The following is a 13976-nucleotide window of genomic DNA, read 5'->3' on the forward strand; positions in this document are numbered from 1 at the left end:
GATTTCCAGGGTCCCTTTCCGTTCTAACAGGCTCAGATTCTAGGCTGTATGGCACTGAGATAGACTGATGTCCCTTCCAGAATGGGCCCTCATTCCAGGAAACTGGACATGGCACTGTGTATACATGACAGTTAGAAGGGCATGAAAGGTTGGCACTATGGGTGTGAGTCTGATGCTGCTATTCAACAGTGTAGCCAGTGTCAGATCCACCTTTGCTAAGGAGCAAAGGGAAAGTTATTCATTATTCTCCACCCCATCTTGCAGAGACAACTCCTCAAGTTGACAGCAGCAGTTCTCTACCTACAAGTCCTATATCCTCCAGGACTTATTCCAGCTAACCCCAGATCAAGGCTGACATTCCACCAGTGAATACCTGTACCTCCATCATATTTATTCAGATCTAACATTCCTGACTTAGTGATCAGTAAACAGCTGTTGGCCCAAGACCCCCTGAGTGCCCTCCAACTGTCCCCACTGCCTCTTGATCCAGCAATCAAAAGGTTAATGCTTAGTAGGGGCCCTCCAGGACACTGCTCTACTGCTCTACTTTAGGGCCATTTCTTCCCAGGCCATTTCTCCTTCAAGATTTGTCAAGGGCTTCTGAATTGAGGTATGTCCCACTCCCTACCTCTGAGTCAGGTGGGTTCTGACTATTACACAGAAGGAAGAAAAAGAAGGCGGCAGGGAATGGGGGTTGGCTCTGTAGTCAATAGCAGCTGTTCTGGTGACCCTTTGCCCTTCAGTATGGATTTGGTTGCCAGAGGATGACACCACTATTACTGGATGAGGCACTGATATTGTACCCTCCACTGGCTTCCCCCATCAAGGGCTGTCAAGTGTTGCTGCCTGTTCCCCAGGCCCACTGGGGGTACTTACCACCATTTTCTTTCCCTCCATCATGGCTGTCCCCTTTCCTTTATCTCTTAGCCACAGCAATACTCTCTAGCATTGAAAATCTCCCCACTTGGCCCCTGTCTCCCTTCCTCTGCTATTTTACTTCATTTTTCCTGCTAAAGCTTAACTGCTCCAATGGGCGCTTTGCACCTGCAGTGCAAATGTTCTGTTCTCACTGGGCCCCGTATTAATTTGCTCTCATTTGTGAGCTACTTATTTAACATGTTTGGCCTTTTCTCCATGTGTAGTGCTGCTCCCTGCTGCCTCTGTTACCTCTCCACCCACACCCTCCTTAACCTTGTAATAATGGGCCCTCTCCTGTGAAGAGGGGGTTGGGCTTTTTCAAAGACCGTTTTCATAACTTGCTTTAGTAGTTCAGTACATCCTCACAGCTGCCATAGGAAACGAAGTCGGTATGTTACTGACCCCTGTGGGACCGGTGAGAAAACCAGGGCTCATAGTTAAAAAGGCCTGTCTGTGTGGATAGATACTGTTTGATGGCCCAGTGGGCCTAGAACCAGAGCTCTTTCCCATAGTACCCACAAGTTTATGGCACTCATCTTTGGCACGGCTCTTTGAGGCCCCAACCAAGTCTTGAGAAAGTATGTATACACACACCCCCTTATGAAATTTTGTTTACAACTGTGTGAGGGGTCATAGAACCTGAGGTTCAGGCCCCTGCATTGGTATTTTTTAAAAGCTGCCCAGGTGATTCTAATGTGCAGACAGGGATAAGAACCACTGTTTGAAAGGAAGAAGTAAAAATAATAGATGAGAGCATAAAAGTTTTAACAGCTGAGAACTTTCTTAAAAATCTTGGGTGTCCCCCATAAGACTTGAAGGTAGAGTAGGATGTGAACTCTGACCCAGCTTCCCTGCCTTACTTTCCTCCTTTTTGCCTGAAGGAAATCATTCTGAAGGCCTCCACAGCCCTTCCCCCTGCCAGACCCAGACTGGCTTTGTATATCAATCAGCACTGGATTTGCTGTGTGAGGGGAGTATAAGGAAAGAAATGCACCTCAATCCCCCATATACACACGCTGGCCAATTGTTCTGCAAGTGTTATTTTAGTATCATCTGCAGGCAAAGGTGGAACTAAAGTTCCCTGAATAAAGCATGGTGTCTCTCTAGAGGTAAAGGGTAGAGACTTTCATGCCAATCACCTATAAAGAGATGCTCCTCAGTTGACGGACTGGAACATAATGACCATCATAATAGTTATCATGTATTAATCACTTACTATGTGACAGGCATTTCACTTCTATGACTGCATTAATCCTCATACCCTATGAAGTAGGTAGTAGTATTTTCCTTATTTTTATATATTAGGAAACTGAGGCTCAAGAGGTGAAAATTACTTGTCCAAAGGTCACCCAGCTAGCAGGCATATATGTCTTTTGCTTGGCCTGCAGATTATTTTCAACTTTTTAAAAGCTTATATATATCATTTAATAATCCTTTGATTTCATACAAGAATCTGGATTTCTGCCTTCTCTTAATCAATCATAGCTGGCAACCTTGAGCTTTAAGCCCCACCCAATAATGATGAGATGGAACAAAGTAGCAGAACCCCTTCTGCATGAGGAATAAGCTCTCCAGGTCACCCCAGAACCCACCATACCTTCTGTACCCTCACCATGGGAAACTCTCTGAGCCCAGTCTGCCTACCCAGGTAGAGTTAATTTAAAAGTTGTGTCTCAGGCTCTGGCCAGGTAGTTTAGTTGGTTAGAGCTACCAATACACCAAGGTTCATGGGTTGGATCCCTGGTCAGGGCACATATACAACCAATGAATGCATAAATAGGTGGAACAACAAATCGATGTTGTTTTTCCTTCTTCTCCTTCTCCTCCTCCTCCTTCTTCTTCCTCTCCTCATCCTCCCTCTCTCTCTCAAATCAATAATTTTTTTTTAAAAATCGACCCTCCCATTAGAATGTGATTTTGTGGCGGGTAGGTTGAGGGATAAGTCCTGTTCATTGTATCCCCAGTGACTGGGGCAATAATAGGTACTCTGTCAAAGATGATTGAATGAAGTGGGAGGAGGGGTTGTGGGGGAGAGAAAGTTGAAGAAGACTTTCTAGCAGCCACATTTTCTGGGGCTCTCTGGTTAGCAGCAGGCCTCTTAAGTCTGCTTCTGAGTGGCCCTTCAAGTTCTAACTAACATCACAAATTAACTCTGCCCCTCCTAGGCATATTCTAAGGATTACCTGTAACATAGGTGGATGGAACTCTTTTTGGAGTCTTTCCCAACTTTCAGTATGACCTTGTGCCTTTGAACAAACCTTCACTGTGATGGACCCACAAACTTCCATCCCTCAGGCTGTTCTATGAGTCCCCCAAACCACTGATCATCCCCTGAGGGACCCCTACTGAGTATCACAATGGAAATGTTTTCTGTTCCAATTTCCTTCAGGAGCTGCTTTCCCATTAGGACTTCCCTCTCAGACAGTATATTTGAATCTTCTGTGCCTCCAATTCAAAGTGGATTTCCAGCACTGGGAGGCTAGCTGGGGAGCTATTTCTGGTTAAGTGTGGTTCCAATACTCCTTCAATCACACCCCATAGCCTGTCCCTTAAGTCAGGAAGGGATTTTTCTCACTTAGTTATAAATACCTGTGTTTTATGGGACAGCAGGCTAGCTTAGCTAGGGTGAAGTTTGGATCATCAAACCTATTAACAACACAAGGTAACCATTAAAGCTCCTAGCTCTGCTCAGCAGTCTTCTTCTTTCTAGCCCCACCAGTGTGGTCCAAGTCACACCATCTCTTACCCTAATGCAACTCCCCCTGCCCTGTTTCCTGTTAACAATCTGAGTTCCTTTGCCAGGAGCAAACTGTCTGTGTGCAAAACAACTTGAGAGCCATGAATGGGAAAGTGTGTCTTTCAGAAAATCCAGATGATTCTAAGCATTAATAGATCCCTTTGTGATTCTATCTCAGGAGGCGTTAATGTCTCATAAGCTGGCAATGGAGCAAGGACTGCTCAGCACAGCAGCCTTCCAAGCCTGAGAGCACATATCCTGGGGCCCAGGATGTGGCAGAAAAGCCAGGTGAGATCTGAGGAGCAGTGAGAAAACACACAATGTGAGCTCCCATAGAGTGCCAATCCCAATGCCACATAGGCGTGCATGTGTGTGTGCACATGCACACACACAGATCCAGAAATACAAGCAGGGCCACACATTGGCACAAAAACACCACCCACACTCGTGCTATAAGACCCACATGTGATTTGCCAACAAACTGCAAATTAACCTCCTAGTGAACAGATTAATGGTATTCATGGTAATTTATATTCCAAGTTTCATAGCAACAGACTCTGAGCATTCTGGTTGCATAAGAATTCAAGGATTTTCAAGTTCCTGGAGACACTGTAGTGATTAACCTGATAACCCCATGCAAATTAGCCCCAAGATGACACTGTGAGTTTTTAATCCAATATGCAGGGTATTTGCCCTAAAGGTTGTCCATCACCACTCCAGCTCCTTGGCTTGAGGTGCTAAGCTAAAAGATGCCAGCCTGCATCTGTCCATGCAAATGAGGCCCCAGAGAAGAGCTCACCATCAGATCTGGAAAGTGTCTGGACAGTTACAAATTGCCCACTTGCATGTCTACCAAAATGGAGTCAAGGCTTACAAGACAAATGGAGAGAGGGCCCCAGCCAATTTTTTTGGAACTGACAATGCTATCTTTTTTAAGATCCTTGGTTTGAGGACAAAAATTCCTGATTTGCACAAGAGTGAGTTTTCCAACTGAAGGTCATGAAGAAGTTTCCTTGTGGCATGTTGCCAAGTGCCACTGAAGTTTTTGTCTTTTCAGAAAGAACAGCTTCCCAAAATAAAACCAAAAACTGGGATTTCCTATTTCTTCCCTGGGAAGGTGAAGTTTAATTGGCTGTATTTCCAATTTTGAGCAAAAAAAATCATAGCATATATTCAACTCCCTCATCAAATCAATCAGTCTATGGCCACAGTTTGTGTGTTCTCTCTATGGGTGGACTGGTTTCTGTGGGATAATGTTAAGCCTCAGGGGTGGCCACTCCTCCCTACCCCAGCCCCTCATGGAACTCCATCCTTGACCTCTTTATTGTTGTATCTCTTAAATCACCAGGGCTCACTGAACCCCCTGGTTAATCTTCCCTGTGCTTCCTGCTTTGCAGGGGGGCAGTAATGAAGTGCCCTGGAGGAGAGTATCCTTGCCCAGTAGCCCCACTCACTGCTGCTCCCAGCTCAGCTCTCCCAAATACCTCAGCTGGTTGCTCTTGGTGTTGCAGACCGAAGCTGCTGCTAATGGGCTACCACCTGGAACTCAGAATTCTCCATAATTCTCCAGAATGCAAGACCAAACATGGTGTTGATCAGAGCAGCCTCACATCTTGAAGAGCTAACACTTGGAGGTGATAAACACTTGAAACTTATAGTTATTACAAAATGGAGGGCCATTTTGTAATAACTATCTCTATTTGCCTTCATGAGCAACCTTTAGCTAAGTCAGGATTTGAGAAGTGTTGGAAGGCCTCCTGCACAGCTGCTGGCTTTCTCTCTCTGAATGTGTGAATCAAGCCATTCCAACATGTTGCCTGTGGCCACTTTCTCTCTCTTGTTTACCTTCCCCTTCTCACCCCACCAACTGCTCTGTTCACCCAGCTTCCAGCTCCTCTTCTTTGACTGCCAACAACATGTAGTGTCCACCACACTGGTCCCCAGAACTGTGGGCCCAGGACCCCAGGGACTGCAGCATATTGCAAGAGGGATGCCCATACATGCATTTTGAAACATTGTGGATATGTCAATCAATAACCCATGATAATGATGATAATGAGAAGGAGAACAGCTCCCATGTGGGGTATATTTACTACCTGCCAGGTACATTACATGAGCTTGACATACAATAGCTCATTGACTCTTCATAACAATCATGTGAGCTTGGTACTTTTATTAGCCACATTTTGCACATAAGAACACTGAAGCAGAGGCTTAAGCAACTTGCTCAACATCACACAGGTAATATGTGGCAATACTAGAAATCAAACCCTGGCTGATAGATGCCAGAGAGTAAGTATTTAAACACTATCCTAAAACATCTTATTCATATACATACCACTATTTTCCAAATTTTAGTCAGATGTTATAATTATTAACAAAACTCATTTTTAAAACATCACACATTCACAGTAGTTTGTGGTCATTAGTATGTTTCTCAATCGACAGATACAAAGAGTAAAATTGCTGTCAAGAGGAGTCTAGAATATGGCCTCTTGGCTTTAACCAGACTGAGAATTGTGGGCACAGAGTACTCCCATCTCACATCCTCTCACCAATGAAGTTACTCATTCTCTTATCTGCTCACCTTCTGTTTTATTTCAGAAGATCTGTGTGTCTCTGTAGATATGATGGGGGGACCATGTATAAAGCTATTTGCATAGTCAATCATTTCTTAAACAAATATTTATTGAGCTACCACACTGGGGATACTGCAGTGAACAAAACATATAAATCTCTGTCCTCTTGGGTTTGCATTCTAGTGACAATAAACAAATAAATAGGTAAAATTATAAGCTATTTTAGAGAATGGTAAGTGCTTTGGAGAAAAATGAATCAAGGAATTGGGGATGAGTGGTTGAAATTTTAAATAGGGTGGTCAGGAAAGGCTTTAGTGAGCTGGTGTCACTAGGCAAAGACCTGAAGGAAGGGATGGAGGGAGCCTTATATCTGTCTGGGGGAAGTGCCTATCAAACTCATAGAATAGCATGTGCAAAGGCCCAGAGATTCAGTGTGTCTGGAGTGACCAAAGATCTGTAAAGGAGGTCAGTGCTGTTGAAACAGTTTGTCTTTGAGAACATGTAATGAACAGTTGTGTGTACAGAGGTGGATTTAGGAATGGACTCTGTCATTAGATCTCCAAGTGGCCTATGAAAGCCACCTTACACCTCATCTGGTTTGCAGGACTAGCTGTGGGCAAAACTATGAGGCAAACATACATGCCTGCCACTCTTCAACCTCCTAGTCCTTCCTTTTGTCTCCTCAGTAGCCCATCTGCCCACTCTCGAATTTGGGGCCTCTCCAGTGCTCTCTCCCAGCACAGCCAGTTCCTCAGCCTGAGGAATAAAGAACACAACTTGGGGATTCCACAAATCTGGGCTTGCCTCCTGGTTGTGTCTCTTACCAGTTGTGTGACTTTTGGGGGGTAAATCACCTACTTCTCTGAGCCTCAATTTCCTTATTTTTACAATGGAGATAATCAGGTGTTGGAAGAATTAAATAAGATAATGCATGTAAAATGCTGAGCCCAGTGTGTGCCACATAGTAAAAATGCTCAAGAAATGGTAGCTGATATTATTCATTCATACCCATTACAAACTATAGAGAACAACCAATCAGTGGGCCTTGGGTCCTCTGAAAGGCAAAGATTTCTTGCAAGAAAAGTTCTTATATGCATCAGTTGTGGGTTGTCAGTAGAGAGAAAAAAATGCAAGTAGAATCACTACTGGGGGAAGTGTCCTAAATTTTATACATTGCAAATAGACATTGACTTAGAGAGACAAAGAACCATTGACATCAATGGGTACCTCTTCTAGGTGTGTTTGCATTTAGCTGTAAACTGACAGGCTCTAAACAGTAGCATTGCCAGCATCATTGAGTGGGTGGAAAATTCAAATGAAGCTTGGATCTTTTGATCCAGAGTGGGGAGGTGTTTCCATGTCTCCTTCCCTATTTACTCTGTTGCTTCTGCTTCCATGGAGTGTTGGAGAGGTCAGAATCACCATTTCAAAACCAGAGAAGGCAACTTCTGGGGTTGGCAGGCTTTCCAGCCTGAGGGGCCTAATGGTATACATCTTTTTCACTTTCACATATGTCTAAGTATCACCCTGATGCTTATTGTCACCTGCTCTTCCTGCATCTGAGCAGACAATCCTGGCTAGCCTTTGAAAGTGGCCATTGAGAATGCGTTTGTTGACAACTTCTAAGAAACCTTGCTGAGAGCTTCATCCACATGCTAGCCAGAGCCTGGGCATTTCAGCACCTTACTGCACAGAATAGTTCCATCCCTGACAAGTTCCTTGCAAGTCAAATTTTCACATATCAAAGCCTATTTTCCAGTTAAGTTTTAACAAAACAGGAAATGTGTTTCTCTGAGGAGAAAAAAAAATGGGGCTCTATAATTTAATAAAAATCATGTTTATGAATGCAATGCAGTAATACACTTGAAAATCACAAATATGAATGAAAAAATAATGCCCTGGCTGGTGTAGCTCACTGGATTGAATATTGGCATGTGAACCAAAGGGTAACCAGTTCAATTTTCCCAGTCAGGACACATGCCTGGCTTGTGGGACAGAATCCCAGTGGGAGGCACACAAGAGGCAACTACACATTGATGTTTCTCTCCCTCTCTTTCTCTCTCCCTTGGCCCTCTCTAAAAATAAATAAATAAAATATTATAAAAAAAGATGAGGGTTTTCATATAAAATATTAACAATGTCCCCAAATGAGTCACAAGATCTGAATACAAAATAGCTGTTGTTATTTTGATGTTTGGCCTAAAGGCCTAAAAGTAAAACAACAGCTTGACAGAACAGAACACATCTGACTGAAAAGTTCACCAGCTTCTAGAAAATTGCCCTTCTAATGCTTTATAGCAGGGGACCATGCAACATTCTTTGGAGGCTCAAATCCTGAGCTCTAGTACTCTAGAGAAGCTGCTGGATTTATACTCAATGGGCAAAAATTAAAATATTTTCCACTAAGAACAGGAACGAGACAAGGATGTCCACTTTCACCACTTCTATTCAATATAGTACTGGAAGTTCTAGCCACAGCGATCAGACAAGAAAAAGAAATAAAAGGAATCCAAATCGGAAAGGAGGAAACAAAACTGTCACTGTTTGCAGATGACATGATAGTGTACATAGAAAATCCTATAGACTCCACCAAAGAAACTGCTTGACCTAATAAATGAATTTGGCAAAACAGCGGGATACAAAGTCAATATCCAGAAATCAAAGGCATTTCTGTACACCAACAATGAAACAGCAGAAGCAGAAATCAAGAAAAAAATCCCATTTGAAATAGCAAAAAGAAAAATAAAATACCTAGGAATAAACCTAACCAAAGAGGTAAAAGACCTGTATTCAGAAAACTACATAACGCTGAGGAGAGAAACCAAGGAAGACACAAACAAATGGAAACATACACCGTGTTCATGGATTGGAAGAATTAATATCATCAAAATGCCCATACTACCAAAAGCAATTTACACATCCAATGCAATACCTATTAAAGTACCAATGGCTTATTTCACAGACATAGAACAAACACTTCAACAATTTATATGGAACCATAAACGACCCTGAATAGCTGCTGCAATTTTGAGAAAGAAGAGTAAAGTAGGAGGGATCACAATACCTGATACCAACCTGTATTACAAGGCCACTGTAATCAAAACTGCCTGGTACTGGCATAAAAACAGGCACATGGACCAATGGAACAGAACAGAGAGCCCAGAAACAAACCCAAGCCTCTATGGTCAATTAATATTTGACAAAGGAAGCAGCAACATAAAATGGAATAAAAATAGCCTCTTCAGCAAATGGTGTTGGGAGAACTGGACAGCTACGTGCAAAAAAATGAAACTCGAGCACAAACTTACACCTTATACAAAAATAGATTCAAGGTGGATAAAAGACTTAAATATAAAACATGACACCATTAAAGTCCTAGAAGAGAACGTAGGTAGGAAACTCTCAGATATTTCACGCAGAAACTTTTTTACTGACTTGTCTCCTAGAGCAAGGGACATAAAGGAAAGAATAAACAAATGGGACCTCATCAAAATTAAAAGCTTTTGCACAGCTAAAGAAAACAGTATCAAAATAAAAGATAGCCAACTGTATGGGAAAACATATTTGCCAATGATACCTCAGACAAGGGTTTAATCTCCAAAATATATAAAGAACTTACATGACTCCACTCTAAGAAGACAAGTAACCCAATTAAAAAATGGGCAAAGGACTTGAACAGACACTTCTCCAAGGAGGACATACAGAAGATCCAAAGACACATGAAACGATGCTCAATATCGCTAGCTATCAGAGAGATACAAATTAAAACCACAATGAGATACCACTTCACACCAGTCAGAATGGCCATCATAAACAAAGCAACAAACAACAAGTGTTGGAGAGGCTGTGGAGAAAGGGGGTCCCTAGTGCACTGTTGGTGGGACTGCAGACTGGTACAACCACTATGGAAAGCAGTATGGAACTTCCTCAGAAAACTAAAAATGGTACTGCCTTTTGACCCAGCAATTCCACTGCTGGGACTCTATCCTAAGAACACTAAAACACCAATACAAAAGAACCTTTGCACCCCGATGTTCATAGCAGCACAATTTACAATAGCTAGGTGCTGGAAGCAACCTAGATGCCCATCAGTAAATGAATGGATCAAAAAACTATGGTACATTTACACAATGGAATTCTATGCAGCAGAAAGAAAGAAGGAGCTCCTACCCTTTGCGACAGCATGGATGGAGCTGGAAAGCATTATGCTAAGTGAAACAAGCCAGGCAGTGAAAGGCAAATACCACATGATATCACCTTTAACAGGAATCTAAACAACAAAACAAAAAAAAAAAAAAACTAGCAAAATATAACCAAAGACACTGAAATAGGGGATAGTCTGACAGTGACCAGAGGGGAGAGAAGAGGGAATTTCAGGGGGGAATGGGTAGGGTTTACAGGAACAAATCTGGAGGACACATGGACAAAAACTAGGGGTGGGGGGTAATGGGGGGGAAGGGGGGAGGGTTGGGTGGGTGAGCTGGAATGGGAGTAGGGGGGAGAAAACTGTACTTGAACAATGATTAAAATAAATTAAAAAAAAAAAAAAAGAAACAAATGGGTTGATCTGGGTGGGCCAGAGAACACTGCTTAAGAATGCCCCAGGGAATGAGTTAATTGGGAATAGGAGATATGGGAAGACTTTCTGGTAATAGAAGATTCAGAAGACTTGAAACTTCTAAATAGTGAGGCTTGAGTAACATAAAATGAATCAGCTCCTTAATTTCTAAATGTTGCTTTGGCTAATGTCTTTCTATGGAGTTTCTGGACAATGAGAAATTCCTAAGAAGGGCTTTGTAGTGTTAGTATAGTTCTCCCTCAGTACCTCTGGTGGGGATTTGGCCTAGGACCCCCTGCAGATACCAAAATTAGAAGATGCTCAAGTCTCATATAAAATGGTGTAGTATTTGCATATAGGCTACATCAGGGTGTGCCTACACAACACTTCTTTCACATGGATTCAGTGTAGTGCTCTGCATGTGGCAAATTCAAATTTTGCTTCTTGAGACTTTCTGGGATTCTATCGATCATGGATTTTCGATCCACAGTTGGTTGAGTCTACAGATGCAAACCCTGCAGATATGGAAGGTTGTCTATATTTCCCCAAAGTATGTTGCAGGGAACGTGAGTTCCAAAAGAGGCTCCATAAGGGGGTTTCATGGACAAAAAAAAAGTTTTAGAAATGCCAGGTGCTATAAATCAGGGTTTCTCAAAATTCAATGTGCACACAAATCACCTGAGGAACTTTTTACAATGCTGATTCTGACTCAGAAAGATGGAGGCCTGAGATTTTGCATTTCTAGCAAGCTCTCAGGTGATGCCTAGGCTACCAATCCTCAGACCACACTTTGGGTGGCATGGCTGTAAATGTCCTCTTGAAGATTCATGGTTCTCATTAGTATGTTAAGGGTTCTATAAAATGCTGTAGTAAAGTTTAGCTTATCTAACTCAGCATTTATCAAATTCATTTGTATTCAGAAACCTTTTTCTCCCCTATGGTACCTATTAATCTCTCACATTCAGGGTACTATGGAAGCCAATTCGGGAAGTGCTGGTCAAGCTAATACTGTCCTACCTGCAGTGACTCTATAGCATCTAAGAAGTATACATTTTGGGCACAGACCTCATCTAGTGATAGTTAATAGCCCTGCAGAGACAATGGGTTGCCAGGGCTGTGAACTGCCATTGGTTTTCAAAGACTCCAATCTCAATGACAGCAAAATAATATGGAACTATTTACCATCCTGCCATACTCACTGCTTTCCAAAGTGCTTTACAACTTTAATGCAGCTGGAGCTGAAATGAAAGCAGGGAAAAATGAAGAGATTTGGAGAAAGGAGCAAGCATTTTTCTTTTTAAATTTTATTTATTTATTTTAGAGATAGGGGAGGGAGAATGAGAGGGAGAAAAACATTGATGTGTGAGAGGAACATGGATTAGTTGCCTCTTGCACACACCCCAACCGGGGACAAGGCCCACAACCCAGGCATGTACCATAATGGGGAATCAAACTGGTGATGACCTCTGGCTTTGCGGGATGATGCTCAACCCACTGAGTCATGCCATCCAGGGCAGGGGCAGGCATATTTCAAAAGAGAAATTAAATGAGATGACGAACAAATGACTCTGAAAGTAGACATTAGGTAAAGGACTTGGGTTATTCAGGATGAGGAGGAAGGAACCATCAATAAGAGATGTTAGTAGGCATGGAAGGAAGTGCAATGAAGAGAAAAAATATTCTATAAAATCTAATCCTATAGAACGAGAAGGAAGAAAACATGAAGAGTAATCTTGTTTACCTGGCCTCTGTCTGTACAGTCTCAGCTGTGTAGTTTTCCAAACTTTTGGTGTACAAATTGTTTGGCTGGGAGGCCATCCCTGAGCAGATTTCTCATTCTCATGGCATTGGCTGTCAGATAGAAAGGGTCTAGATTGTCAGTTCATGTAGGAGGGCATCTGCTTACATCCATGGTGGCCTATCATTCCAGCCCCTATCCCAGTTAGCAGATGGGTCCAAAAGAGCTCTCCAATTATCAGAAGCCAGTGGAAGACAGTACTCCCAAAATGGAAAAAAAAAAGGGAGAGATGGGAACCCCTTATGTGGGAGATAGTATAGCACAGGTGTTCAGGTTCTGGAGTCAGACAGAGGCCACACCCCAGCACCGCTACTCACTAGCTATGAGGTCATGGGGTAGATTAGCCTGTCTAAACCTCAGTTTTCTCCTCTCTAAAATAGGGTTAAGAATAGGATCTATTGCATAGCACATGGTAAGGAATGATTAGGGAAATCCTGGTAAGATGGTGAGGATAGTGTCTGACACATAATAGGAATTCGATAATTGTTAACTGCTATTAGTATTATAGTAATCCCCTCTTATCTGAGGGGGAGATGTTCTAAGCTCCTCAGTGGATGCCTTAACTTGCATATAGTCCCAAATCATATATATAATCTTTTTCCTACATACGTTTTCACCTAAAGGAAGCACTTTATGGCTTCTCTTTGACATCCAAATTGCCAGCATCACTACTCTTGTGCTTTGGGGTCATTATTAAGTAAAATAAGGGCTACTTGAACTCAGGCACTGTGATACCTTGACAATCGATCTGATAACCGAGATGGCTACTAAGTGACTAACAGGCAGGTAGCATATACAGCGTGGAGATGCAGGACAAAGGAATGATTTACATCTCAGGTAGGACAGCGTGGGATTGCATGAGATTTTATTATCCTACTCAGAACAGTATGCAATGTAAAACTTATGAATTATTTATTTCTGTAAGTTTCCATTTGATATTTTCAAATATCATTTGACCACAGGTAACTGAAACCATGGAAAGTGAAACTGTGGATAAGGGGGTATTTTATTATTATTATTATTATTATTATTAGCATTTCAGTGTGGTTGCTTGGCACAAAGATAGTGCTTGACAAATGATTACTGATATGACAGGATGACAATAACCATGATCATGAGCATAACCCAAACCATGACAACAGTGATGATATTGTTATTGACAATGGAACTTGCTTTCTCTCAGGTATGCTTTAGCGGTTGGCATCAGGAGGTGGTGAGCTTTGAAAGGCTCTGGGGTCAGATATTCCTGGGTTTGAATCCTGAGTCTGCTACCAATTAGCTGATGAGCAGTTTTTCTAGTTGTGAAATGGTTACAATAATTTAACATCCCTCACCGTTGTGAGGATGTAATGAGATGATGCATATGAAGTGGCAAGCCCAGCGCCT

General features: G+C 42.3%; 1 protein-coding gene across 3 annotated transcripts in view; it reads right to left on the minus strand.

Moving 5' to 3' along the window:
* Positions 1-13055, minus strand: part of FRMPD3 (FERM and PDZ domain containing 3) — a 116494-nt gene extending 103439 nt beyond the window's left edge. For all 3 annotated transcript variants that reach the window (XM_036017125.1, XM_036017126.1, XM_028522987.2), the window contains exons 1-2: positions 12534-13055; positions 11992-12030 (exon numbers count right to left, since the gene is read on the minus strand). In XM_036017125.1, the coding sequence (XP_035873018.1) occupies positions 11992-12030; positions 12534-12610 (116 nt within the window). In that variant the 5' untranslated portion in view covers positions 12611-13055. The remainder of the gene's footprint in view (positions 1-11991; positions 12031-12533) is intronic.
* Between the last annotated feature and the right edge of the window lie 921 nt (positions 13056-13976).

This window comes from Phyllostomus discolor, chromosome X (genome assembly GCF_004126475.2).
Source record: "Phyllostomus discolor isolate MPI-MPIP mPhyDis1 chromosome X, mPhyDis1.pri.v3, whole genome shotgun sequence".
In the NCBI taxonomy this organism is placed as follows: domain Eukaryota; kingdom Metazoa; phylum Chordata; class Mammalia; order Chiroptera; family Phyllostomidae; genus Phyllostomus; species Phyllostomus discolor.